General features: G+C 39.2%; 1 protein-coding gene across 1 annotated transcript in view; it reads left to right on the forward strand.

The window, feature by feature from the left end:
- Positions 1-23,043, forward strand: part of firrm (fignl1 interacting regulator of recombination and mitosis) — a 41,069-nt gene extending 18,026 nt beyond the window's left edge. The window contains exons 11-24 of the mRNA XM_078408023.1: positions 740-888; positions 1,432-1,561; positions 4,966-5,152; positions 6,214-6,296; positions 6,549-6,600; positions 9,900-9,989; positions 13,024-13,209; positions 14,682-14,804; positions 15,849-15,944; positions 17,147-17,260; positions 17,957-18,061; positions 19,930-20,010; positions 21,759-21,881; positions 22,443-23,043. Of these exons, the coding sequence (XP_078264149.1) occupies positions 740-888; positions 1,432-1,561; positions 4,966-5,152; positions 6,214-6,296; positions 6,549-6,600; positions 9,900-9,989; positions 13,024-13,209; positions 14,682-14,804; positions 15,849-15,944; positions 17,147-17,260; positions 17,957-18,061; positions 19,930-20,010; positions 21,759-21,881; positions 22,443-22,643 (1,720 nt within the window). The 3' untranslated portion in view covers positions 22,644-23,043. The remainder of the gene's footprint in view (positions 1-739; positions 889-1,431; positions 1,562-4,965; positions 5,153-6,213; positions 6,297-6,548; positions 6,601-9,899; positions 9,990-13,023; positions 13,210-14,681; positions 14,805-15,848; positions 15,945-17,146; positions 17,261-17,956; positions 18,062-19,929; positions 20,011-21,758; positions 21,882-22,442) is intronic.
- Positions 23,044-24,686: the final 1,643 nt, after the last annotated feature.

Consider the following 24,686-nt stretch of genomic DNA (forward strand, 5'->3'; position numbering starts at 1 on the left):
CACATTCAGCAGCAGCAAATCTGACTCACAATCTAATTTCTTCAAAATGCATTTATGGTAATTAGATAATATACTTGCTTTGAGGATCATTTGATCTGAAATGGAATCGGTTGTGTTTTTCTTTCTTTTGTTTCCTCTTTCCCTGTAAATATTGACGTGACTTGATGTATGATGGCAATGCAAGCACAAAATGAATGTAAGAAGGCTATTTCTTCATGGAGCGAATCTTCACATGTTCTCTCTGAGCATACACTTATGACACCCATTCAATCTTAAAGTTGCAATAACTTGCATTGTGTAAATTGTGATAACTGTTTAGGAATTCTGATATTCTTTCATTCCGTTAATCTGGTCTTGGTATTTGAGGGAAAACTGATATTTTTTTCTCTTTTAGGTGGGCAAATCAAACTAGGTATTATGTAAAAATAGGGACAATGTAAAAATTGTCCCAAGTGTGTGTAGGATAGTGTTAATGTGCGGGGCTCGCTGGGCGGCGCGGACCCGGTGGGCCGAAGGGCCTGTTTCCGCGCTGTATCTCTAAATCTAAAAAATCTAAATCTAAAATTATTCCAGTAGTAGTTTCATTACATTGGAATAATCTAGGAACAAACATTTTTCCAACAGTTGTTTGTAAGAATGGAAGAAAATAACTTTAAAAAAAAAGAAAGGTGAAGATATAAATTTAAGAGGTAACTTCTGCATGTATGAGAGTAGGTTAACTTTTAATTTATTTTTGCAGTAAATTCCCTCCTAGCATAAATGCACCAATTTTACCTGATGGATCTTATGACCAGATTGCCTGCATCGTTCCAGTTGCACTGGATGCTCTTGTCTCACAGTTGTTGTCCTACAGGCCCTTTATGGAGATGGTGTTACAAGATAATCTGGGTGAGTTCAAAGAGTTTTAGTTCTAGATTGGCCAGTAGGTAGAAGGAACAGCTGATGGAAAGGGAGGCAGCCCCATGGTGACCAAGCGCATCCTGTCTGTCACGGCAGCCCGAAGAAAGTGCTGACTTAGGGGCTACAACATGAGCCACAACAACAGCAGCATCAACCGGACAGTGCAGTGGGTGACGAAAGGCTGGCTGGTGTTGGAAACCGGGGTTATAAGCGGATGGGGTGGAGGTGTGAACCAGGGGTGACATCAATAGGTCCATCCGCTGTAACCAAAATTCGTTATGAAAGGGGTCAGTTAAAGCAACGGTTTACTGTAATTGCATTTGTTAATTGAATTAGATCAAATAAAAGGAAAGTTACTTCTGAATGCAGTTTATCCCCTTTGAAATCAGTGGGTCAGCTGCAGTTTTATCAGGTTCAAACAGCAGTTTGGTAGTACTGTGAAGTTTGCACTATGGTTTATTGTATTTGTCTCAGCCATCTATTATTTTATAGATGACATTTTGCTAAATCTGTATTTTCTTTTATGTTAAGATTTCTGTTCAGAGCTGGCCTTTCCACAATGTTTATTATTACTTAACATCATGGACAAGCTTCTCTCGCAGTCCGAAGTGGTTCAAAGCCTCTGGTGTTCTGGTAACCAGATTTCAGAAGAAATGACTAGGTGAGGTCTCCTTCTACACAGACAATATCAACTGGAAACACATTTGGCACATCAAGAAATAGTGCTTGCATACTTTCTACAATGCTTCATTAATTGATATATCAAACATCATATTGGATGCTGCTTTTCATGAATAGACTGCACATCCTTTGGTAACTCAATGGATGAATGTGTTAAGTTGGTGATATTGGATTTGCGGCTCCTCATTCAACATTTGCTCTAATTACCAACATTTAAAATTGGAAATACCGGTTGCTGGGACCGTGCATAGAACACAGTGCTGATTAGTAGGATCCAGAAGGGTCCCGATCTGAAACATGACCTATTTATGTCCTCCAAAGATGCTGCCTGACCTGCTGAGTCGCACCAATACTGTTTTAAATTGGAGCCTGAATTGAAACCACGCTGCTGAATGGAAAGCATATTATGTGTAAAACTGACTGGCCATGATTAGTTGGTGACTTCTGTGCTTGGGAATTTCCAGTAAAAGAAGGCTACTGACATGTCATTAACAGTACTAATTAAATTTATGTTGGTGAGCATTTACTTAGAGCACAAAAACAGACTTTTGGGCCCAATTCGTTCATGATGACCAAGTTGCCGATATTACCGTCCCATTTGTCTTCGTTTGGTCCATGGGCCTCAAAATAATTCCTATAAATATACCTGTCAAAATGACTTAATTTATAATTCTACCCCCCTTTACTGTATCCTCAGACAGCTTGTTCCATATACCCAGTATTCTCTGGGGAAAATTCTCTGCCCCTCAGGGGCTCTCACCCTAAATCTTTGATCTCCAGTTTTACACTCCCATACCCTCGGAAAGAGACTATCTACTGTATCTATGCCCATTGTGATTTTATAAATTCTATAAGATCACCCCTCAGCCTCCTTTGTTTCAAGAAAAACTGTACAAGTTGATCCATCTCTTCTTGTAATTCAAACAATCCAGCATTCTGCACTCTCTAGCATAATCACATCCTTCCTGTAGCACAGCGACCAGAACATCAAACAGTAATCCAAGTGTGGTCTTAAAATAATATTTTATGCAGCTATATCATGATGTCCTAAGGCATGCTTGCTTTCTGTCTTCATCAACCAGTCTACCTGTGTGTCGATACTTTTAGGGAATTTGAACGTCTCCCAAAGTCTCTCTGTTTAACAGCACTCCCTAGGGGCTTTGCCATTTATAAGGTGTGTTCTGCCCTGGTTTAGTTTCCCGAAATGCATCTTTTCGCGCTTGTCTGAGTTAAATTTTGTCTGCCATTCCTCTGCCCACTTTCTCAGTTTATTAATATTCCATTGTAATCTTAGACAACCTTTTGCAGTATCCACCACACCACCAAACTTGGTGTTATCTGCAGACTTTATAATCATGCCATCTGGATTCTCATGCAAATCATTAATATGTATATAACAAACAACAGGGGACCTAGCGCTATGGGCCACATACTTGACACTGGGGGAGTCCAGAACCAGGGATCACAGTGTAAGAATAAGGGGTCGGTAATTTAGGACTGAGACGAGGAAAAACTTTTTCACCCAGAGAGTTGTGAATCTGTAGAATTCTCTGACACAGAAGGCAGTGGAGGCCAATTCGCTGGATGTTTTCAAGAGAGAGTTAGATATAGCTCTTAGGGCTAATGGAATCAAGGGATATGGGGAGAAAGCAGGAACGGGTATTGATTTTGGATGATCAGCCATGATCATATTGAATGATGGTGCTGGCTTGAAGGGCCGAGTGGCCAACTCCTGCACCCGTTTTCTATGTTTCTAAACCTCCAAACTGAACAACAACTCTCCACTAACACGTTTTGCTTCCTAAAACCAGTCAGTTTTGTATTCAATGGGTTAGATCACCCAAGATCTCATGTATTGTCACCTTCTGAAGCAGCCTAGCTTGTGATTGGTCTTGCTGAAGTCCATGTAAACAATGTCAACTGCTCTGCTCCCATAAATTCTCTTGGTCACATTTTCATAAAACTCTGATCAGATTTCCCACACACGATGCCATACTGACTATCATTAATCAGTCTTATTTCTCAAGCCCCCCCCAGCAACTTTTCCATGACCTATGTTTGGTTCACTTGCCTGCAGTCCCCTGGATTGTCCTTGCAGCCCATCAGAAATAAAGGTACCACATTGGCTGGCCTCTAGTACCTCATCTGTGGCTAGTGAAGGTACAATAATCTCTACTAGGGTCCCAGCAGTTTTTTCCTTGCTTCTCACAACATCCTAGGAAATGTCAGGTCAGGCTTCAGGAACAAATCCATCATGATGTGCTTCATGCCTGCAGCAGCCATCTTTTTCATCGTGTACATGTTTGAGGATAATGTTGTTCTCTTCCCTGAATTCATGAGATTCTAAGTCCTTTTCCAGGGAACATACAGAAGGGATGTATTCATTTAGTTGCTGTTACCCTTAACAACTATATTTTTTTATTTTAATGGCTAGGTTAAAGTAGTTTTTTAACTAACCAATGTTAAAATAATTTGAGGTGAACTTGAATTACCACAGAGAATTTTGCATGAGATTATTGAAGATCAATGTATCTGATTTGTATAGTTAATCAAGCTACCGAAATAAACATTGGCCTAGAAAATCACAAGAAGTAGGATGAACCAGTTCTTGAACCACATTGCACAACTCAAACCACAGCCCTATCTCTGCAACGATCTACCATGGACTTTGTTTAGACAGCACTTTGTACATTAGTTTGCACTATTAAAGTGTGATTAACTAGTATTTTTTACAATATATTTTATTGATTATTGTATATTGTCATAATGTGTTATTGCCCCCATAAAGCTGCAGCAAGAAAGAATTTCAATATTCTATTCCCGGTGCACATAACAATAAATCACACTCAACTCTTGACTTGTCTTCAGAGCATATCCTTGATCAGGATGTCCATTCCATATGGCTTACTTTTGAGTTTGCAATTTTAACAGTGCCTTTTTCACACAGGAATTGTAAGAAAATTGATGATAAATAAGACATCCTTCTTGTATTACTTTGATAGTGACCAAGACATCTTGTTGGTCTTGTTGCCTCCTGATCCATGGATCTCTCACAGCCAGCAGCAACTTGATGGACCTAATTCTCGATTTCCTTGAAATAAACAAATACTAATCTTCACTAACATAGAAATGCCTGAATTGAAATGCCAACACATACATGTGATTTGTACGTCAGGCACATGTACTTCCAGAACTGCAATGAACCCAATATGAAGCTGTAGTTTTTAACTTTTCTGATAATTACATGCCCCCTGAGCAGCTCCAATAACTGGTTTCAGCAGCGATAGGCTAACAGAACACAGAACGGGAAAGAATAAGAATTGGAAATGTGACTGAGGAAGACAAAATTGGCACCTAATCTTTTATCTTTTCCTTTGATTCCAGGTTACCGTTGCTCCATGCATTGTTTCTTAACTTCAAGCGGTGTCATGCAGAACTTTCTTTGCCAGCACAGTTACCAGGCGTGATGAGTAAGGGACAGGCCCAGCAAAGTGTCAGTTTATATGAATATGTATGCACTCATTTATGTTCTTTTATCACGTCCATTTCGGCTTCTTATTTTACAGAGTTGGTGAGTTTAAGTTTTGCCTTAAATAAATGTTCCAGTCTTTAAACTGTTTTGAAGAGGAACTTTCTTTCTTTGCATTTAGCCCCTCCATCAAAAAAATGCTTCCACTGACATTAGCTTGCAAACCATAAATGATGAGTATTCATGCCTACTTAATCTATTGCTTTTTTATGATGATGGAGTTATATTTTATAAAGCATATCAGAGAATAGTGATAATTAAAAGTACTGTACACATCAACATTCCTTTAAAAGGTATTTTAAATATTCAGATTTTAAAAAGCAAATTCTTAATGATTTCTGAAACAAAGGAAAAGTGTTTTATGAACTGCAGAATATTTATTAACTCTGAAATGTTTTCTTCATACTTAAAAAACAAGTGAACAGGCTGCTTGTGACTAAGAATTCTTCCAGTCTTGTTTTTTTTGCTCAAGATTCCAACATCTGCAGATTCTTGTGGCGCCATTTTTTTTCTTTTTGCTTCTTGTCCCTGCAAAAAAATGATGCAGGATGTAGAGGGTATTGTAACCTAACAACAGGACACAAAGACACAATATTGACAAGGTTGCAAGTTCAAATCCCAACGGTAGCTATGAAATTTAAATTCTGTTAAAAATCTGCAATTAAACTTTTTTTTAAAAAGTCTTTTACTCCACAGAATTGAACACATAGCCTAGATTGACATTGTCCTCCATACAGTTATGCACCCTGAATGAGTTGCTTTTTGTCAAATGAAAGATGCCCTATGCACCCTCTCAGGTGAACATAAAAGATTTTGTGGCACAGCTTTAAGGAAGCAAGGAAGAATCTGTTCTGATCAATCTTCATGCCCTAACCAATCTCAAAAAACAGCTTATTTGGTCATTATTTTACAATCATGCATGGGACCTTCCTTCAGTGTGCCATTTGGTTGTTGTGTTTCACTGTGATTGTACTTCCAATAATTTTTAGGTTGTGAGTACACATCCTGAGTTTGTATAAGGTGTTCTACAAAAGCAAGTTTCTATTAATTTGAAGTTTTTAAAATACATTTCAGTATATTACTAATCTCATTTTTTGTTTCAGGAATGCTCCTTATTGGATGCTGTGCTTAGTCCTTACGTATTAACTGCTCTGTTGGCTTCAGATACTTGGTGCTTTCTTGCACGGTAGGTACTGAATAGCAAATGAAATTATAACCAGATTGGTAAGCTACACAAATCCCTTCTATCTACTTTTAACAAAGATTTTTTTTTAAATCTGTTGGCAAGTTGCCATGAATTTGAATCATCTGGGCCATCTATCAAAGTTAAATAGTTTCATTTAACTGTCTTAGGGTATAACATTTTGTTGAGAAATTAATGAATTGCAACAATTTTGGATTATTTGTGTTTGGGGTATCATTTTTTTTTCACTTGCAGGTATGGAAGTGCTGAACTTTGTGCTCATCACGTCTCCCTCATAGCTGACCTGGTAAGCCAACAAACTATGTTAAAATATCATTCAAAGTGGTGTGCTGCTGAGTACTATTTGCAAAATATATATCGCAATACAATAAGGTTGTTTGCTGATGATTGTGTTGTTCAATTACATTCTTTAGTAAATGAAGCAGCCCGAGCCTTCATACAGCAAATTCTATATATTCTTTGATCCTGGGCTGATAAATGACTAACAATCTCCATCAAGAGAGCATCCAACCACTTAGCCTTCAAAGGCTTTACTTTGCTGGGTTCCTCATGATCTATATCCTGGGATTGACCACTGACGTGAAACTCAACTGGACCGCATATCTGAGGCAACTGACACACTTATTGACACCTCAAAGCCTCTCCACCATCCACGAGGCACAAAGTTAGAAGGAATACTTTCTCTCCTGGATAGTTGCAGGTCCAGAAGCACTTTACAAGTGTGACACCATCTTGGATAAAACAACCAACTTTATTGGCATTCCGTCATCACTCTGCACATTCATTCCTCTACTACTAGTGTCACAATAGCTGCAGTGTGTATAAATTACAAAATGCACTGTGGTTACATGTCTAGGTTGCGCCAATAGTACCTCTCAAACCTGTGACCTCCACCACCAAGGTCACTACAACCTGCAGGTTCCCTGCAAAGTTGCACATCACCTTGACTTGGAAAATATCACCGATCCTTCAATCTGACTGGATCTAAATCTTGGAATATCTATCCCAACAGCATTCAAGGTGAACCTTCACCAGAACCATAACGGTTCAGAAGATAGCTCAGCAGCACTTTCTAGGAGCATTCAGGGATGTGGAATAAACGCCAGCCTGCTATTGTTCCTTTTTAATTGATTGAAATGGCAAGGTGGTTGAATGAAGAATACTGGGGAATTTCCACGTGAAAATAACTTTATATCAATTTATATTCATGTAAAATATTTGGTTGATTTTCAGTTCCCTCAAATTTTCTTCCCTTATAAAGACAAAAAGTATTTTTTTTAATGGCCAAAAAAATGTCTTTGTTGCTTTTCTGAAAATGCTGCAGGTAAATGCATATCTAAGTTTGGATTCAGTGCAGCTTTGAGCTCACATAGGTGGAAGTGTTTGTTTATACTTTTGCTCACATCAGCGTAGTTGATTACTTTATCTAGGTTAGAGAAATTTGCTAAGTGATACTGCATGTTCTATCTGTTGTTGATCAATGATTGATATTTCATCTTCATCGGATCAATAGATGTTGGAGGCTTTTACATTAATCACAATAATTGGTTAAAAAAAATATAAAACTCAAGTCAGATTCCGTTGACTGATAAAATAGGGTTTAATTTTATATATTAACTGGCATTACTTGAGTGAGGGAGTATAAACTGTTTGAAACATCCTCTACCCAAGTCGGTCTACTGATAACTTGAACCAAATACATATGACCTTGACTATATTGCCTGAAAACTTTGGATTAGGCTAAGAAAGAGATGCATGATAATTTAAAGGCATGTATTCATACACAATGGTACCCACTAAAACACATGACATATCTTCCAAATATAAGAAGTTGGAAATAATTATTAAAAGTAAAAGCCTGGAATGTGCAAGCTAATAATATGTAGATCTTCTTCGTTCTATTTCTTCTCCCCTTTTCTGTATCATATTCATATTCTTTTTTCATTCTTGTATGTCTATTCTCTCATCTGACGCTGCCTGACGTGTGTATTTTCAGCATTATTTTTATTCTTCAGTTTTTCAGCATATGCATTATTTTTCTTTTTTAGACTTGTAGGTTGTGTTAAAGGACATTCTTTGTATCAACAAAAATAAATCAATTTATAGACATTTAATTTTCTCCTCAACATAAAATAGTGACAGATTTTTATTTGCACTAACTTAAGTCTTCATTTGTTGAATTTATCTATTTCTAGAACTATTTCTACAACTTTCTACAATTCTACAAATTTCTACAACTATTTCTAGAAGATACTCTATCTCCTAAAAACTTGTATCAAGCTATTTGATACAACCAGGTCATTCTGCTATTTACTCTCCAAGATCTAAAATAAAACGACTTAATGTGCAGAGTAATTAAGTGACTTAAAAACAAATCTGCAGAACAACTCTGGTGAACAACAGTAAATCTATTGGACAAAATTCTCAGCGAGGCAGTGCTAACACACAATATTTGATTCTATTAAGACAATTTAAATTTCTTTCAGAACCTTTTCTGTTTGCCATGCACATACTGAAGATGGCGGCGCTGCCCTAGCAGCTGCGGCTTACCTGCAGTCCATTTGTCTTTGTGTTTTTGTTGTTTTTGATGTCTTAATTGTAGTTGTGATGTGGTGTTTTTGTGTTTTTGTACTATGTGGGGGGGAGGGGGGGAACTGTAACATTGTAAATATGTGTCCCTTCCGAACGGAGACCCGACCTTTGTGTTCTGGGCCGTGTCTCCGTTCCTGCTGCGGCCTACCATCGGCCCAACTCCTGGAGCTGGCGGCCTCCAGGGCTCTGGTTCGCAGAGCCCGTGGACCAGACTCACCATCAGCGGAGCCGGCCGTTCTCGGAGGCTGCGGGAGCGGCTGCGACTCGCCTTAGGCTCGGGCCGCGTGGATGCCGACATCGGGAGCTCCGGCAGCGGCAGCGTGTTCGCCCGCCCCGGATCGCGGGGCTTGGGTCGGCCCGCCGCGGATATTTCACCGTCCGGCGCGGCCTGAAATAGGCCACGGAATTTTCTCTGCTCGGCGGGGGCTTCAATGTCGGGAGCCCCGACCGCCCCGACTTGCAGCGGGGCTTGGGTCGGCCCGTTGCGGACATTTCACCGTCCGGCGCAGCCTGGAACATGGCAACGACAACAGCCTGACCGCAGGAGAAGACGGCAGGGGAAGAGAAAAAGACATTCTGGCCTTCCATCACAGTGAGGAGGGGACTGGAGGAGACTCACTGTGATGGATGTTTCTTTTTGGGGGGTTTTGTGTTGGTTGGGGTTGTGTAATTTGCTTATTTTATTGCTCTTATTGTTGGACTGTGGGTGACGAAATTTCGTCCAAAAAACTTGTTTTTTGGATGACAAATAAAGATATCTTGAATCTTGAATCTTGAATCCCTCTGCCCCTCGCTCAGTCACTGTCTCTCTCGTTCAACCCCTAATGTTTTCATAGCTGTCCTTGGGCTATGTTGGATCGCTATTTGTTTTAGATTGATGGTTCAGCCGTGTATTGATGTGTATTGAAAACTGGAAATAAATTATCACTTTTGAAGAATCTTATTCTGGTTTACTGCATTTTTTCTTTTTTAACATTGTATCTTAATTTTCAGGTGAAGTCTTGTTGTGGCGACTGTTTCCAGCTGTTCCATTTGTCTTCACTCTTGCGGCGTTTGTTTTTCCTCATGGCAGTGGAGCATCAGGTTAGTCTCTTGGATGCCAGAAATCAAAATGATATTTAATTTGGGCAGTTTGAGCAAAAGTCTTCATTTATTTCACTAGGGTAACATGAAAGTGAGCTTATAACAGTTATACTGAGTAGAGTAATCCAATATTTGACTCAAAATGAGCTAAATATTTGTACAGAAAGTGTGGCTTTTACTATCAGAATCAGTTTAATATTTAAAAGGTGAACCTGACTGACCACTCAAAATCTATGCAAGTAATGTGCAGTTCCATCTGTGATATTACCAAGATGGCATATTTTTTTTATTGTTGCCATCTTGTGGTTGCAGAATAATTATTGCACTACTGTTAATAAGCTGAACCTGAAACTGTTACTTGTAGAGAGGTTATAGATGTCTATCCAAGAGCTTGTAAAAGTTTTTGCATGTGCCAAGATTCTACATTGGTATCAGTCCAGCATAAGAGTTCATACTGTTGGGTTGTAAACTGCCCACGCGGAATACGGGGTGCTGTGCCCCCAGTTTGGGCCTTACTCTGGCAATGGAGGAGGCCCAGGACAGAAAGGTAAGTATGGGAACGGGAAGAGAATTTATAATTAGTAGCCAACGTGATATCCAGTGGTCCTTGGCGAACCGAGTGCAAGTGTCACCGAGCCCATGCTTTGCTCGCTGATGTTCAGGAGGCTACATCAGGAACTCCGGATGCAGTAGATGAAGTTAGAGGAGGTGCACATGAACCTCTGTCTCACCCCAAAGGATTGCTGTGGTCCCTGGGTGGAAGTGAGGGATAAGGGACACCTCCAGTGGTTGCAGGAGAAAGTACCTGGGGAGGGAATGGTTTGGGTACGAACTGATGAGTTAATTAAAGAGTTTCGGAGTGGGCAGTCGCTGTGGAAAGCAGAAAGGGGTGGAGATGGGAAGATGTGACTGGTGGTGGGCTAATGTTGGAGTTGATGGAAATGTCAATAATGTTTAGATGCGGAGGCTGGCGGGTTGAAAGGTGAGGACCAGGGGAATATCCTTGTTCCACTTGGGGCGAAGGGGAGCAAGACCTTAACCATGGGACACAGGAGAAGCGGGTGAGGTATCCATCTATGACAGCGGGGAGCGAAAAACATGTTTTACTAAAGAAAGTGGACATCTCTGATATCCTAGAATGGAAAATAGATACAAAAATCTGCAGTAACTCAGCAGGTCAGACAGCAACACTGGGGAAAAGGAATAGGTGACGTTTCTGGTCGAGACCCTTCTTCAGAAATCTTCATTTGGATGCAAATACGGAAACGGAGAAATTGAGAGTTGGGATAGCATCTTTGCAAGAGGCAGGGTGGGAGATGCAGTCCAGGTAACTGGCAGTTGGAGAGTTTGTAGTAGTCAGTCGATTATTTGTACTGGCTAATTGTCATGTGCATCAAGATACAGTGTTTTGCTTGCTATCCAGGTAAATCATTATACATGATTACAAGCCAACCATACATGAGTACAAGAGGCAGTGCAAAAAGAGAAAGAAAACAGAGTGCAGAATATAGTGTTGCAGCTACAAAGAAAAGGTTTTTAAAAAAATGACTGCAATGACATAAGCGGATAGATGGGAAATACATTCCTAACATATTGGAGGTCTGCCCAAGAGCAAAGTCAGCTGGGAAGAAGCTGTTCTTGAATCTGATAGTGTATGCTTTCAAGCTTTTGTATCTTCCACCTGACGGAGGTGGGGAAATGGGGAACTCTTTGCAATTCTCTGCAATTCCTTGCAGCTACTCTGCAATTTCTTGCAGTCTTGGGCAGAACAGTTGCCAAACCAAGGGAATGGTGTATCTTGATAAGATGCTTTCTAAGGAGCATCTGTAGAAATTGGTAAGAATCATTGGAGACTTGCCAAATTTCGGCTGTAGCATCAATGTGGTTGGACCAGGGCAAATTGAACTTGAAGCTGTTAACCATCTCCACCTCAGCACCTTTGGAGACTGGGGCATTTAGATTCCTGAATTTGATGGTAGGTCCTTTGTTTTGTTGATATTGAAAGAGAGGTTGTTGTCTTTGACACCATGCTATTTAGCTCATTATCTCATTTCTTCACTCTATCTCGTTGTTTGGGATAGAGCCTGCCATGGTAGTGTCGTCTGCAAAAGCCAGAGCAGAATTTGGCCACACAGTCGTGAGTCTCTAGGCAATATTGTAAGGAGCTGAGAATGTATCCTTGCAGGCACCAGTATTGAGAATTATCTTGGAGGATGTTTTGTCACCTATTCGTACTGATTGTGGTCTATGGGTCAGGAAATCAAGGATCCATTTGCAGAGGAGGGTGCAGAACCGTCTCCACCATGCTTTTGGTCAATTCTGTTTACAGTAATCTCTTCTCCTTGTTTGTATCCTCTTGCCTGACAAAAAAAAAAATACTGGTCATGTTTTTCAAAATGTTAATTGACTGTTTCTACAACATGTTTGTTTGAAGATTTAATTCCTCATCTCCATCAATCGATGAGAGGAAAGATTGCTTCCTAATTTTAGTCATAAATAACACAACTCTAATTTTAAGATTATACTATCTTGTTCGGGAAGCAGAGGAAGTACTCTGTCTGCTTTTCTCCAATACAGTCTTGTAAGTATGTGAATGCTGCTCGACTGCGATGAACCTTATGGTTAAATGTTCATTTGATTAACACCATAGAGACTGTCATGAGAAGTAGTTATAATGGAGAAAAAAATGAATTTCACAGAAATATGATATATTCACATTGAGGAAATAATGACAAGAAAAGGAAAAGCATTTTGAAATTATTATCAAAATGTAACATGCAAACTGCCATGTTACATTTAGAACTTTTCCAATTTAAGAGATCAGGGAAAATGTTATTTTGGAAAAATAAATTGGAAAAGTTCTGAGTTAAAAATTAATTTCTGGTCTGTGCTAGAGACTTAACATCCCATGACTGTCAACAATTGCAACATCCGTGAGGATTTCCAGAAAGAAACATTATGGTTGTAATGAAAATGAATTTTCATTTTGAGTTATCATATTCCTTTATATTTCCTTATATTCCTTATATTACAGGTTATATTTGTGAAGAAATTTTCTCCAAAGGAGGCGAGCAATTTATTGCTATGGCGTCAAGTTAGTATTAAAGCTCTAGCCCCTGAGCTTCAAAGACCTATTACTTCTGATATTATCAGGACAGCAATTGACCAGTGCAGGAGATGGCAAAGCAGCAAACGTTCCTTGGGAGAATTGGAACATGTGGTAAGATGTACTATCTATCTAACCTGCCACCATATAACAACACACCTCGTAAATTATTATACTTATACAAAAAATAATACTTAGTCACTACAAGCATATATCCATGGACTTTACCTATTTTTCATGACGATACCATTTTTACCTTGTGTCATTGTTGTCCCCCTATACTTATCATTATAAAATATTAAATTGGAATTGGTTGACTAACTATTGATTACATACTGATAGGATTCCTGCATTAACAGTCATGTTTCCAATAACTTAGGAAGAAAGTACCATTTTCACAAAGCACGTTTATTGATTTTTAAAAAAGAACCTTTTTGAATTTCAGGTCAAATATTCGACAGAGTGCAATCATACTAGCAGATCAAAAGTACAAATGCAAACAAATTGGATTTTCAGCTAAGTGACTAGGCAACTTCTAAACTATCGATGTAGCATTGTCTTTAGCTCAGCAGAATTTCAACCCCAAGACACCTGACTTCCCATGGAGTCTACCAACTTCAGCAGATTTCCTAGTTTTCTGGCTGAGAAATCTACCTTCTGAACCTGGTGCACCCATAGTTGCCCATTAAAATGAATGAGGGAAAGTAACAGCTGTGAGAAAGGCAGGCAGAGCCTTTGATTTAATTGTTTTAAGTCTTTGAAATGTTTTTAATTTTACAATTAAAAATCAAAAAAACTTGTCTCACAAGCGTTCAAAATTGTTTAGGTGTACTGATGCAACCAAGCTGTCAAAGCCTTACTTTGAGTGGCTGCTTGAGTTGAGGTGGCCTCTACACTTTAATTTGCACATTAGCGTGTTTGGAGCCAGGTTCCCGGACCACGTTGATAAGGACGGTGTGGTACAGAGGAAGGGGGCCGCAATCTGATGACTAGGGTCTTTTGCTAATCCTCTGTTGAAGGTCACCAAACACAGGCCAAAGGAAGTTCTGTTAAAATTATTATTTGTGGCAAATTTGACTATCCCAGATTAAGTCCTATCGTTAACCGCTCAAACAAATAATCCACCACCGCCTGCTCATCTTTCTTGCGATGCTTTTTGTCTGTTCCTCTGATCATATCACTGGCATGTAATTTTTCATCTTTAAAATCACTAATTAAAAGCATAATAAAAATGTTTTTAAGGGTCACCAGAGGAGTTAGCATTGCCACCTTGGAACTCCAGACACCTATGCTTGGTCTCATCCGTGTGAAGTTTGCATGCTCTTCTGCGTTCCAATGGGTTTTCACCAGGCCCTCCGGTTTCTTCCCACATACCGAAGCCATGCTGTTAGATGACTAATTCACTATTGCAAATCTCTATTGTAGAGGATGGCAATGGGAATGCGGCAGGAGGAGCTGATGGAAATATGGGATTATGTAGATGGTGCTTGGTGCTCAGCATGGATACAGTGGGCTGAGCGGCCCGTTTCTGTACTTCTATGACCGTAACTCTTTAATTAAGAGATTAAGCATTTTGTTTTTGTCAGAATGTTGCACTTGCTGCTTTGTTGGCTGTATGTCATGCCCAAGGGGAAGGCTTGACCCCAGAGTTGCAGCTGGCAATCACAGAAACACTCTGCCAGATATGGACATTCCTCACTGTGGAGCAGGTGAGCAGATTCAACACGTTTCCGAGATTTTATCCTATAAGCATTGTTAATATACATGCTACGCTGTATCACTTGCACTAATTATGTGTTCAGGGTGGCATAGAAACAACAAGCACAGCTAAGTGCTGTAATCAATTAAAATTCTAACCCTCTGGTCCAAAATACAGCCTAGCCATGATTTAATTAGACTGCCTTAATGCTATAATCATGCTGGCTGCATATGTACTTGCACCATTAAATCATTTAAAATGTCACGAGTAATATCAATAGATCAGTATTTTTTTTTACAACTAGGGGGCGAAACTGGAACAGATTTCCTGTATTTCATAAATTTCATCTAAAATTATTTGGTGAAATGTCTAAATGCTTCAATTCACAATGTCTTACGTGGGTTGTTTTTAAATGTGCTATACAAATAAATTGACTTGACTTGACTTGACTTTTTCTGGAGAGAAATTCTGCTCCAGTACTTGTTTTTGTCCTGAATATTCAGTGGTGCCTTTATTTCCTAGTCAGAACCATGTCAGGACTCTCTCACACACATCATGGGACCTGTTGAGATGGAGTGGGGACTGTTTTGTGAGAAGTCACTACTTTAATAGTTTTTAAATATCTGTAAGTCAGGACATTTAAAAATGTTAAAGTAGATTGAACTGTTTTTAAATTTAATTGAATGCATTGGAACACTTTCATGCAGTTAGAAAAGTGAAAATATAGTAAGATGAAAAAACCCCACATTTTCCACACTTCCATGATCCCATTCAAATGAATGAGGGTTACTATTCCTACACCAACTCTCCCTAGCATATACTCAGGGCAAGCGTCATTCGTATATCACCTAATAATGAATCCAGAAAAGGAGCGGATTATCAGATATGTCCACATTTAACCTTAATTTTAGGCTTTTGTTTCTTAATATAGGCAAGCAAGAGTTCCTGAGTTACATATAACTGATAACCCTATTAGCCAGCATGATTACTTCCTACTAAAATATATTTCATATTTTGTTTCCTTTTGAATATACTTTTTCTGTTGTTCATATAGGTGTTAAGCCAGCACTGTGTTCAGCAGACAATGGCCCTGGTCCTTTCTCTTGTTGCAAGCCTGATTCGTGTTGCAGGTGCCACATTAATTGCTCAGGTAATGCTGGTTATGGGTGAACTTATTTTGATTCCTCGAATGGTTCCCATATTTTTCTAATGTAAATTTGAGTTTGTTGGAATGACTACATGATGTTGGAGAAGTTCAAGCCGAATGCTGCTATAGAAAGCTGAAAGACGGCATGGAAATTGCAAAGAATTAATTTGAAGGGAAGCGAAATGCTTTAATTTAATTAAGGGACACCAGAAACATTGGTAGTCACTATGTGGACTGTTAATGTGATTTTACCGTGGGCTGCAGCATTTTAATTAATGCAGCTTTCTGTGATAGTATTAGTAGGAATGATCTTCAGAAGTCCAGCCATAAATTAATAAGAATGTACATTCAGGTTTTGGTGACATGAAAGATGAAACATGTTTTGGTAAAATGGATCAGATGTGGCTATGAAGTATGTTCAGCAAGCCTGAATGTGCAGTGTTTGCAAGAATAAAATATTGTTTTTGTTAGAAGTACACAGTATTGATGTTGGTGGAAAGATCAAGGAAGATAAGGGGAGACTGCAAATCATAGTTTCATTACAATCAGATGTCCCTTTTATTAGTGTCATAGAAATTCAGCTTGTAAGCTTTGGTCACGATGCGCTTATATTGGAGGACATTTATGAGATATTGATGTGCTTCAGAACTTTGGATGGAAATGGGAGTTGAATTGATTGTTGAACATGGTTGGGAAGAGTTGAACATCATTTTATTTTATGTTGCAATAAAAGGTTTTGAAGAGTGTCCGGTTTGTCTCGGAGGATGATGGAAATTTTGGATTTTTTAATTACATTTGCAAACTCTTTTCACATAAATGCTGTCAGAGTAAATTTTTATTCAGTATCTCCTTTTTGGGTACTGATATGTGAATTCTGTAAGGGCAAATTTCTGTTACATGATGTATTATAATGCAGGGGTACTCTTAATAACAAAGCAACAAGGAGCCCATCACCATTCCAAGCCCAGCGCTAATGAGGTGAAGAAGGTGACCGAGTGCGTCACATTGACTGTTAGAATCAACATTCCATCAGTTCTCCATTTATATGCAGAATGATGCATATTAGGAAGCGATTAGGTGATTATTGACAAAATGGATGCAGCAATTAGACATACACATGTGATATTCTTTGGTTTCTTGGTCTGATAAGCAGAAACTGCTGTGTGATTCCCTTACGATAACAATTAATCTTATTTGTGCAATAGGTGGTATTGTTTCTCAGTTTCCTTCTACCCCTAAATCCTCCTGATCATGTTCGTCTTGCTGCACTGGAATTTTTGGGATCCCTGGGGACAACTGTCATATCGCCAGATGTTCAGGTACCCTGACTTCCACTGTATATTTTATTAAAAAATCTAGACTATATTGATAAAACATGTGATTTACATTTCATTTGGTCTGCAACTTTTAATGTAATTTTCATTCCACAGGGTGAAAACTGTAATTACAATAAAATAGAGCACTTTTTATCATGCCCTGTTGTAACCTTCGGTACTCCGAAGGCAGCTGCAACCAGAATCAGCCATGGGTAACCCTGGGAAAGTACTGTGCCTTTGGGCCAGGTCTGGCCCAGTTCTTGTGTTTGCTCCCTTCATTATTCCTACAGCCACACCTCTATGGCCATGTGAGTCCAACCATCCTCCAGTCCTTGCTATTGAGGCTGTCCTGTGAAACCGAGCAGTCCATAAGTGCCAACCAAGTCTCAAATCTTGAGGTCCTGTCCATGGGTTAAATTTATGTAAATTTGCATCGTGCCATTCTCACAGGAATTCAAGATTCTTATCCTGTATGGAAAGAAGTAGTTATGTCAGGCATATTTTGCAACCTCAGTAAAGCCCTAGAGTTCTTCATTGTTAATGAAGATCGTTAAGCATAGTGAGAGTACTAGTGTATCTTGAAACATTTGAGGTCAAAGGTAACTAATGGAATAAACCAGCTGTCAAAAAAGGGTTTTTAATTACGTTCGGATTTTTAAATAAATAGGAATTCAGAGCCGTGTTTCATTTCCATTGCAGGGTACGGTACTTCCAAAGCTACCTTGTCTCTTTGGTTTACTTCTGGCTGACCAGTCCTGGATAATTCTTCAGCATGCATTGCAAGAATTTACACGGTTTGCTGAGGTGACAATTGATCTTTATATATTGGTATTGGTTTATTATTGTCACATGTATTGAGACAGTGAAAAGCTTTGTTTGCACGCTATCCGGCCAAATCATACTCTATGCGAGTGAGGGCAGCACAGTGGTGCAGCTGGTAGAGCTGCCTCCTCACAACACTAGAGACTTGGGTTTGATCCTAACTTCATGTCCTGTCTGTGGAGTTTGCACATTCTCCCGGTGATCAAGCAGATTTCCTCTGCATACTCCAGTTTCCTCCCACATCTCAAAGGCATTGCAGATTTGTAGGTTAATTGTCCTCTGTAAATAGCACCTAGTGTATAGGGAGTGGATTTGAAAGTGGGATAATATAGAACTAGTGTAAAAGGGTGATCGATGTTCAGCATTGAATCAGTGGGCTGCAGGGCCCATTTCCATGCACTCTATAAACTACACATTTAAGCCATATGCAAGTACAACAGGTAGTGCAAATAGAAATAGTAAGAGTGCAGAATATAACATTATAGTTACTGAGAAAATCAGTATTAAAAAAAGAAGTGCAATGTCCACATTGTGTGGGTTGGAAGATTGGGACTGCACCTTAACTAATGGAAGTTATTTAATAGTCTGGTAATAGCGGAGAAGCTGTTCCTGGATCTGGTTGTACGTGCTTTCACACTTTTGTATCTTCTGCACGCTAGGGGGAACAGGCAATGGCTGGAGTGAAAATGGTCATTGATTATAGAAACACAGAAAATAGGTGCAGGATGAGGCCATTCGGCCCTTCGAGCCAGCACCGCCATTCATTGTGATCATGGCTGATCGTCCACAATCAATAACCCGTGCCTGCCTTCTCCCCATATCCCTTGATTCCACTAGCCCCTAGAGCTCTATCTAACTCTCTCTTAAATCCATCCAGTGATTTGGCCTCCACTGCCCTCTGTGGCAGAGAATTCCACAAATTCATAACTCTCTGGGTGAAAAAGTTTCTTCTCACCTCAGTTTTAAATGGCCTCCCCTTTATTCTAAGACTATGGCCCCTGGTTCTGGACTCACCCAACATTGGGAACATTTTTCCTGCATCTAGCGTGTCCAGTCCTTTTATAATTTTATATGTTTCTATAAGATCCCGTCTCATCCTTCTAAACTCCAGTGAATACAAGCCTAGTCTTTTCAATCTTTCCTCATATGACAGTCCCGCCATCCCAGGGATCAATTATTATGTTGGCTGCTTTCCCGAGGCAGCATGAAGTGTAGATGGAGTCGATGGTAGGGAGGATGGTTTGTGTGATGAGCTGGGCTACATCCACAATTCTGCTATTTTTGTGGTCTTGGGCAGAACTGTTGCCAAAACAAGCAGTGATCCATCCTGATAAAATGTTTATAGTGCATTTGTAAGAGTTGTTGGAGACATGGCAAACGTCCTTGTCTGTATCATCCTTTAACTTGCATCTTTTGGCCTATTTCCTCCTCCTGCCAGGTTGAGCAAATTTTCAGTCAAATAGGTGTAAATATATCAAGTCATGATCTAGGAGCCCTGCCAGTTATTAATTTATCTGTAAAATGGCCAGCACCTCACCAATTCAAATTTTGAAATTTGAACAAATCCCATCTTCCAGCTATACCTTAAAAGTTGTTCAAATATAATTAATTTCAATGTACCATGAATTACATTGAAGAGATAATCAACAAGATGGACTAAAGAGTTCCCTACTGCTTAGCACAATTAATCTTTCAGTCATTCCGTGAAAAATTACACTTCTGGAACTTGTAATCTAATTGTAAATCAATTGAATATAAACAAGTACGTACATGGTTTTTCTTTTATTTTTTAAAATTGTTTTTGAACCTTTAGCAAAGATGAAGAATAAGTAACAAGGCCTTTCTTTCAGGAGACTTGCCATGAGGAAGTGGTTCCACGGAGTCTAGCGTCGGGGAATACAAAGAGCAAAGTTATAAGCTTCCTGAATAAGGTATGATAAATTAAAATTGATGATGGAACAAATAGCCTAATTTCTTTCTTTAAAATTTGCATCATTATAAAATTGCTTCATTGGTCTTGGTGATGTTATTCTGGGAAACTGATTTTTTAAAAATTAGCAAATGCTTCAAAAGGCTAAAAGATGAAATATTTAAATTAGCTGTTTATAGTTATCTCTGGCAAGTTCAGCATTTATTGCCCATCTGCATTGATCTTTAAAATGGGAGTGTGCCATTTTAAACCATCGCAGTCTTTCTGGTGTATGTACTCCAATAATGCTGTTTGACAAGGAGTTCTAGAATTTAGACCCAGCAACGTTAAACAGACACCAGTATAGTTCTACTTCGGCACCATTGATGCTATTTAATGCATGTACTTCGCTGTGTTTTCCTGAAGTCGATAACTAGCTCATTTGGCTTGCTGACATTGAGGGAAAGGTTGTTGTCCTGACACTGTGATCTGGCCTATCACAGTATTGTCATCTGCAGACTTCATATGATATAGTATGAAAGCAGGAATCCAAGCAGTGATCCCTGCAATGCCTCTACCACCGTGAAAAGCCCAATTATTCCAAATTTGTTTCCTCTCCCAACCAATTTTCTTTACACATACATTAATTCTGCAAACTTATCCGAGCCCTTCTGAAAATCTAATACATATCCACTGGTTTAGTTTCTACCAGGTATATCTTCAGAAACTTCCAATAGATTTTGTCAAAACTAATTCCTTTCCATAAATTCATAAGTCATGTAGGAATGACTGAAGTTGGCTGAAGAATTACTTTGGTGAGGGTGACAATTGCAGGAGGAAACAGATGGGACATTCACTCATTTGTTGAACATGATTGTTACCATTCCACAAGCTGGGCTCTGTTAGTGTTGACTGTATTCATTGGGCTGTTCCGTTTGTCCACTGCCTTTCATGAATTGATGCGGCAGGAGTACAGATCTTTGATCTGATCTCTTGATTGTGTAAATGCTTAGCTCTTGCATGCAATTTAGCTTGCATATTCTCCATTTTAGCAGCTTCAGGTTGGTATTTATATGTGTGGTTACTCTTGATGTCATTGCCCATGCGCCAGAGTTGTTCCCCTAGCTTGATTGTAAAAAGTAGGTTATGGGAAGAGCCAAGTTGAGTTTCCAGATAATGGTATCCATTCTGCTTCTGCTGCCAAGTTTTGAGACACGAGATCTGTTCTGACAAATAATACTCAAGATCATTCCTGGCTTAAAAACAGCAATAGAATTTACAGCTATCCAGAACTTTTTTCACAGAACTGACAATGCTGTAAGGACATATTGCTTTGATTTTGATCCATGTTCTTCCATTCTTTCAGTTTATGGGTTACCAAGATTTTTTAAATATAAATTTGGTAGCCAGCTCATTTGAATCCACATTTTAAACAATTCAACATACTGGTACTCATTTCAGAATGTAGCTGGCGTCAGAATAAAAATGATGAATCTGGGTTGAAGTATCCTGCCTGCATAATTTGAATCCTGTTGCCTTTGAATTGGAGGTTGAACTTCAATTGGATTGAGAAATTTTTGGTGAAGTTCCAATTTAAATGAAAAATTGGAACAGAACGCTCGAGCAAACATAACTGTAGCAGTCAAACAAGATTTAGTTAATTTCTTAAAAATCAAGATTGGCCAGTATAATCTGTCTTTAGCTTTCTGGAAAACGAGAAAAATGCCTAGTCCCATAGAACACTCAATGTGTTTTTTTTCTCCCCTGAAGCAGGCAATCACAACTGTTGAGTTCAAGGAATTACGAATAGAGAGGATGAAACAAGAAAATACTGTTCTCGAGGCACATTTTAGTAGTCTAAGCCAATGTGCCATGAATGACACTGCAATGCAGGTATAGTTTCAAACCTCAATTGATTAAAATATTTTCTCTCTCTCTTCTCCCCCCCTCCATCCACACGTTCACAGCGGACGGAATCTCTTCTTTCAATTTTTCTTGTATATTTGTAAAAGGTTTGGTAAATGGGCTTTTGCAGCAAGCACCTGAATCCATTTCGTACTTGCAAAATTATGTTTCTGTGGCCCTCAATGAAATTAGTGCTATTTAGAACTATAGAGCATGTTTTCTTGTCAATATTTATACCTGCAATTATGGGAAAGCACCGATAACATAGTTGTTCAAAGCTCAAGAGGTTAATTGCTGTAGCAGCAGAGAGAACTGTCACCTGGAGACACGAACTGCAGATGCTGGAATCTTAAGCAAAACACTTAAGCTGGAGGAACTTGGGTCACAGCCTTCAGTGTGAGGAAGAATCCTGATTCAAAATGTAGTCCGTCCATTCCCACCTACAGGTGTAGCCTGACCCATTGAGTTCCTTCAGTATTTGATTTTTGTTTGCGAACTGTCACCTATTTAACTGTTGCACAAAGCTTAAACTTTTATTTTAATTTTCAGCCATCTGCTAAGCGTGCCCGACAGGAACCATGTGAGGAGCAGTATGAGACAGCCTTGGAAACAGCAGAAAATGCTTTTAAAACATTGCAGAATTTGTTAAAACAGGAACCGATGCCATACTGGGTAACAGTCCGTTTACAAGCCTTGCAGGAAACGATTATTGCTTTGAATAGCAGCAAGCAAGAATCTATGAAAATTTGAATAAATTGCAACATTCCTCCACCACAGAAGGAACGTGTGGTCCATAGCTCTTGTCAGTTCTCCTTATGTCAATTAACTTGTTTTTTAACCAGCTTTCAGAGAAGAAAGAATGCAGAGTTCACACAGAATGCACGGAGTTAATCGCGTGAAAATAAGAGGAGGAATAATTTGCAGTATATTGCTAATACTAACAACATTTTACCATAACAAGACTTTTTGGTTTGCTTTTCTACAACAGTAGTTTGAGGAAAATAAATCATACAGCAAATCTCATGTTTTATGGTCACACTTGTCTTAAGGTACAGTGCCCTCCTTAATGTTTGGGACAAAGACCCATCATTTATTTATTTGCCTCTGTATTCCGCAATTTGAGATTTGTAATAGAAAACATCACACATGGTTAAAGTGCACATTGTCAGATTTAATGAAGGCCATTTTTATACATTTTGGTTTCAACGTGTAGAAATTACCCATTTCAGGGCACCATAATGTTTGGGACACAGCATTGTTATGTAAATGAAAGTAGTCATGTTTAGTATTTTGTTGCATATCCTTTGCATGCAATGACTGCTTGAAGTCCACGATTCATGGACATCACCAGTTGCTGGATGTCTTCTCTGGTGATGCTCTGCCAGGCCTGTATTGCAGCCATCTTTAGCTTATGCTTGTTTTGGGGGCTAGTCCCCTTCAGTTTTCTCTTCAGCATATAAAAGGCATGTTCAATTGGGTTCAGATCAGGTGATTGACTTGGCCACTCAAGAATTTACCATTTTTTAGCTTTGAAAAACTCCTTTGTTACATTAGCAGTATGTTTGGGATCATTGTCTTGCTGTAGAATGAACTGCCGGCCAATGAGTTTTGAGGCATTTGTTTGAACTTGAGCAGATAGGATGTGTCTATACACTTCATTATGCTACTATCATCAGCAGTTGTATCATCAATGAAGATAAGTGAGTCAGTACCTTCAGCAGCCATACATACCCAGGCCATAACACCCCCATCACCGTGTTTCACAGATGATGTGGTATGCCTTGGATCTTGGGCAGTTCCTTCTCCCCTCCATACTTTGCTCTTGCCATCACTGATATAAGTTAATCTTCGTCTCATCTGTCTACAAGACCTTTTTCCAGAACTGTGGTTGCCCTTTTAAGTACTTCTTGGCAAACTGACCTGGACATCCTATTTTTGCAGCTTGCAGTGTAGCCTCTGTATTTCTGTTCATGAAGTCTTCTGCAGAGCGGTCAGTGACAAATCCACGCCTGAGTCCTGAAGAGTGATTCTGATCTGTCGGACAGGTGTTTGGGGATTTTTCTTCATTATAGAGAGAATTCTTCTGTCATCAGCTCTGAAGGTCTTCCTTGGCCTGCCAGTCCCTTTGTGATCAGTAAGTTCACCAGTGCTCTCTTTCTACTTAATGATGTTCCAAACAGCCTAAGGTTTGGCTGATGTCTCTAACAGGTTATTCTCGTTTCTCAGTCTCATAATGGATTCTTTGACTTTCATCGGCACAACTTTGCTCCTTATGTTGATAAACAGCAATAAAAGTTTCCAAAGGTGATGGAAAGACTGGAGGAAAGACAAGGTGCTGAGAGCTCTCTTATACCTGCATTAAGGAGGCAATTAAACACACTTGAGTAATTACAAATGCCTGTGAAGCCATGTGTCCCAAACATTATGGAGCCCTGACATGGGGGGACTACGTATAAACACAACTGTAATTTCTACATGGTGAAACCAAAATGTATAAAAATGGCTTTTAATACAATCTGACAATGTGCACTTTAACCATGTGATTCTATTCTATTACAAATCTCAAATTGTGGAGCACAGAGGCAAATAAATAAATGATGGGTCTTTGTCCCAAACATTATGGAGGGCACTGTAGCTAGGCATTGTACAGTGATTTAATCGTTTGCCTGTGTAGTACTCAAGATGATCATCCAGCCTCAGGATGCAAGATCATAAACAATCACAGTTGCATTCAATTCCCCAAGAGTGTTTAAACATTTTGACCAGAAGAATATAAGCTCGAGTCAGACCATC

Source organism: Rhinoraja longicauda, chromosome 11 (assembly GCF_053455715.1).
Source record: "Rhinoraja longicauda isolate Sanriku21f chromosome 11, sRhiLon1.1, whole genome shotgun sequence".
NCBI classification, from domain to species: Eukaryota; Metazoa; Chordata; class Chondrichthyes; order Rajiformes; family Arhynchobatidae; genus Rhinoraja; species Rhinoraja longicauda.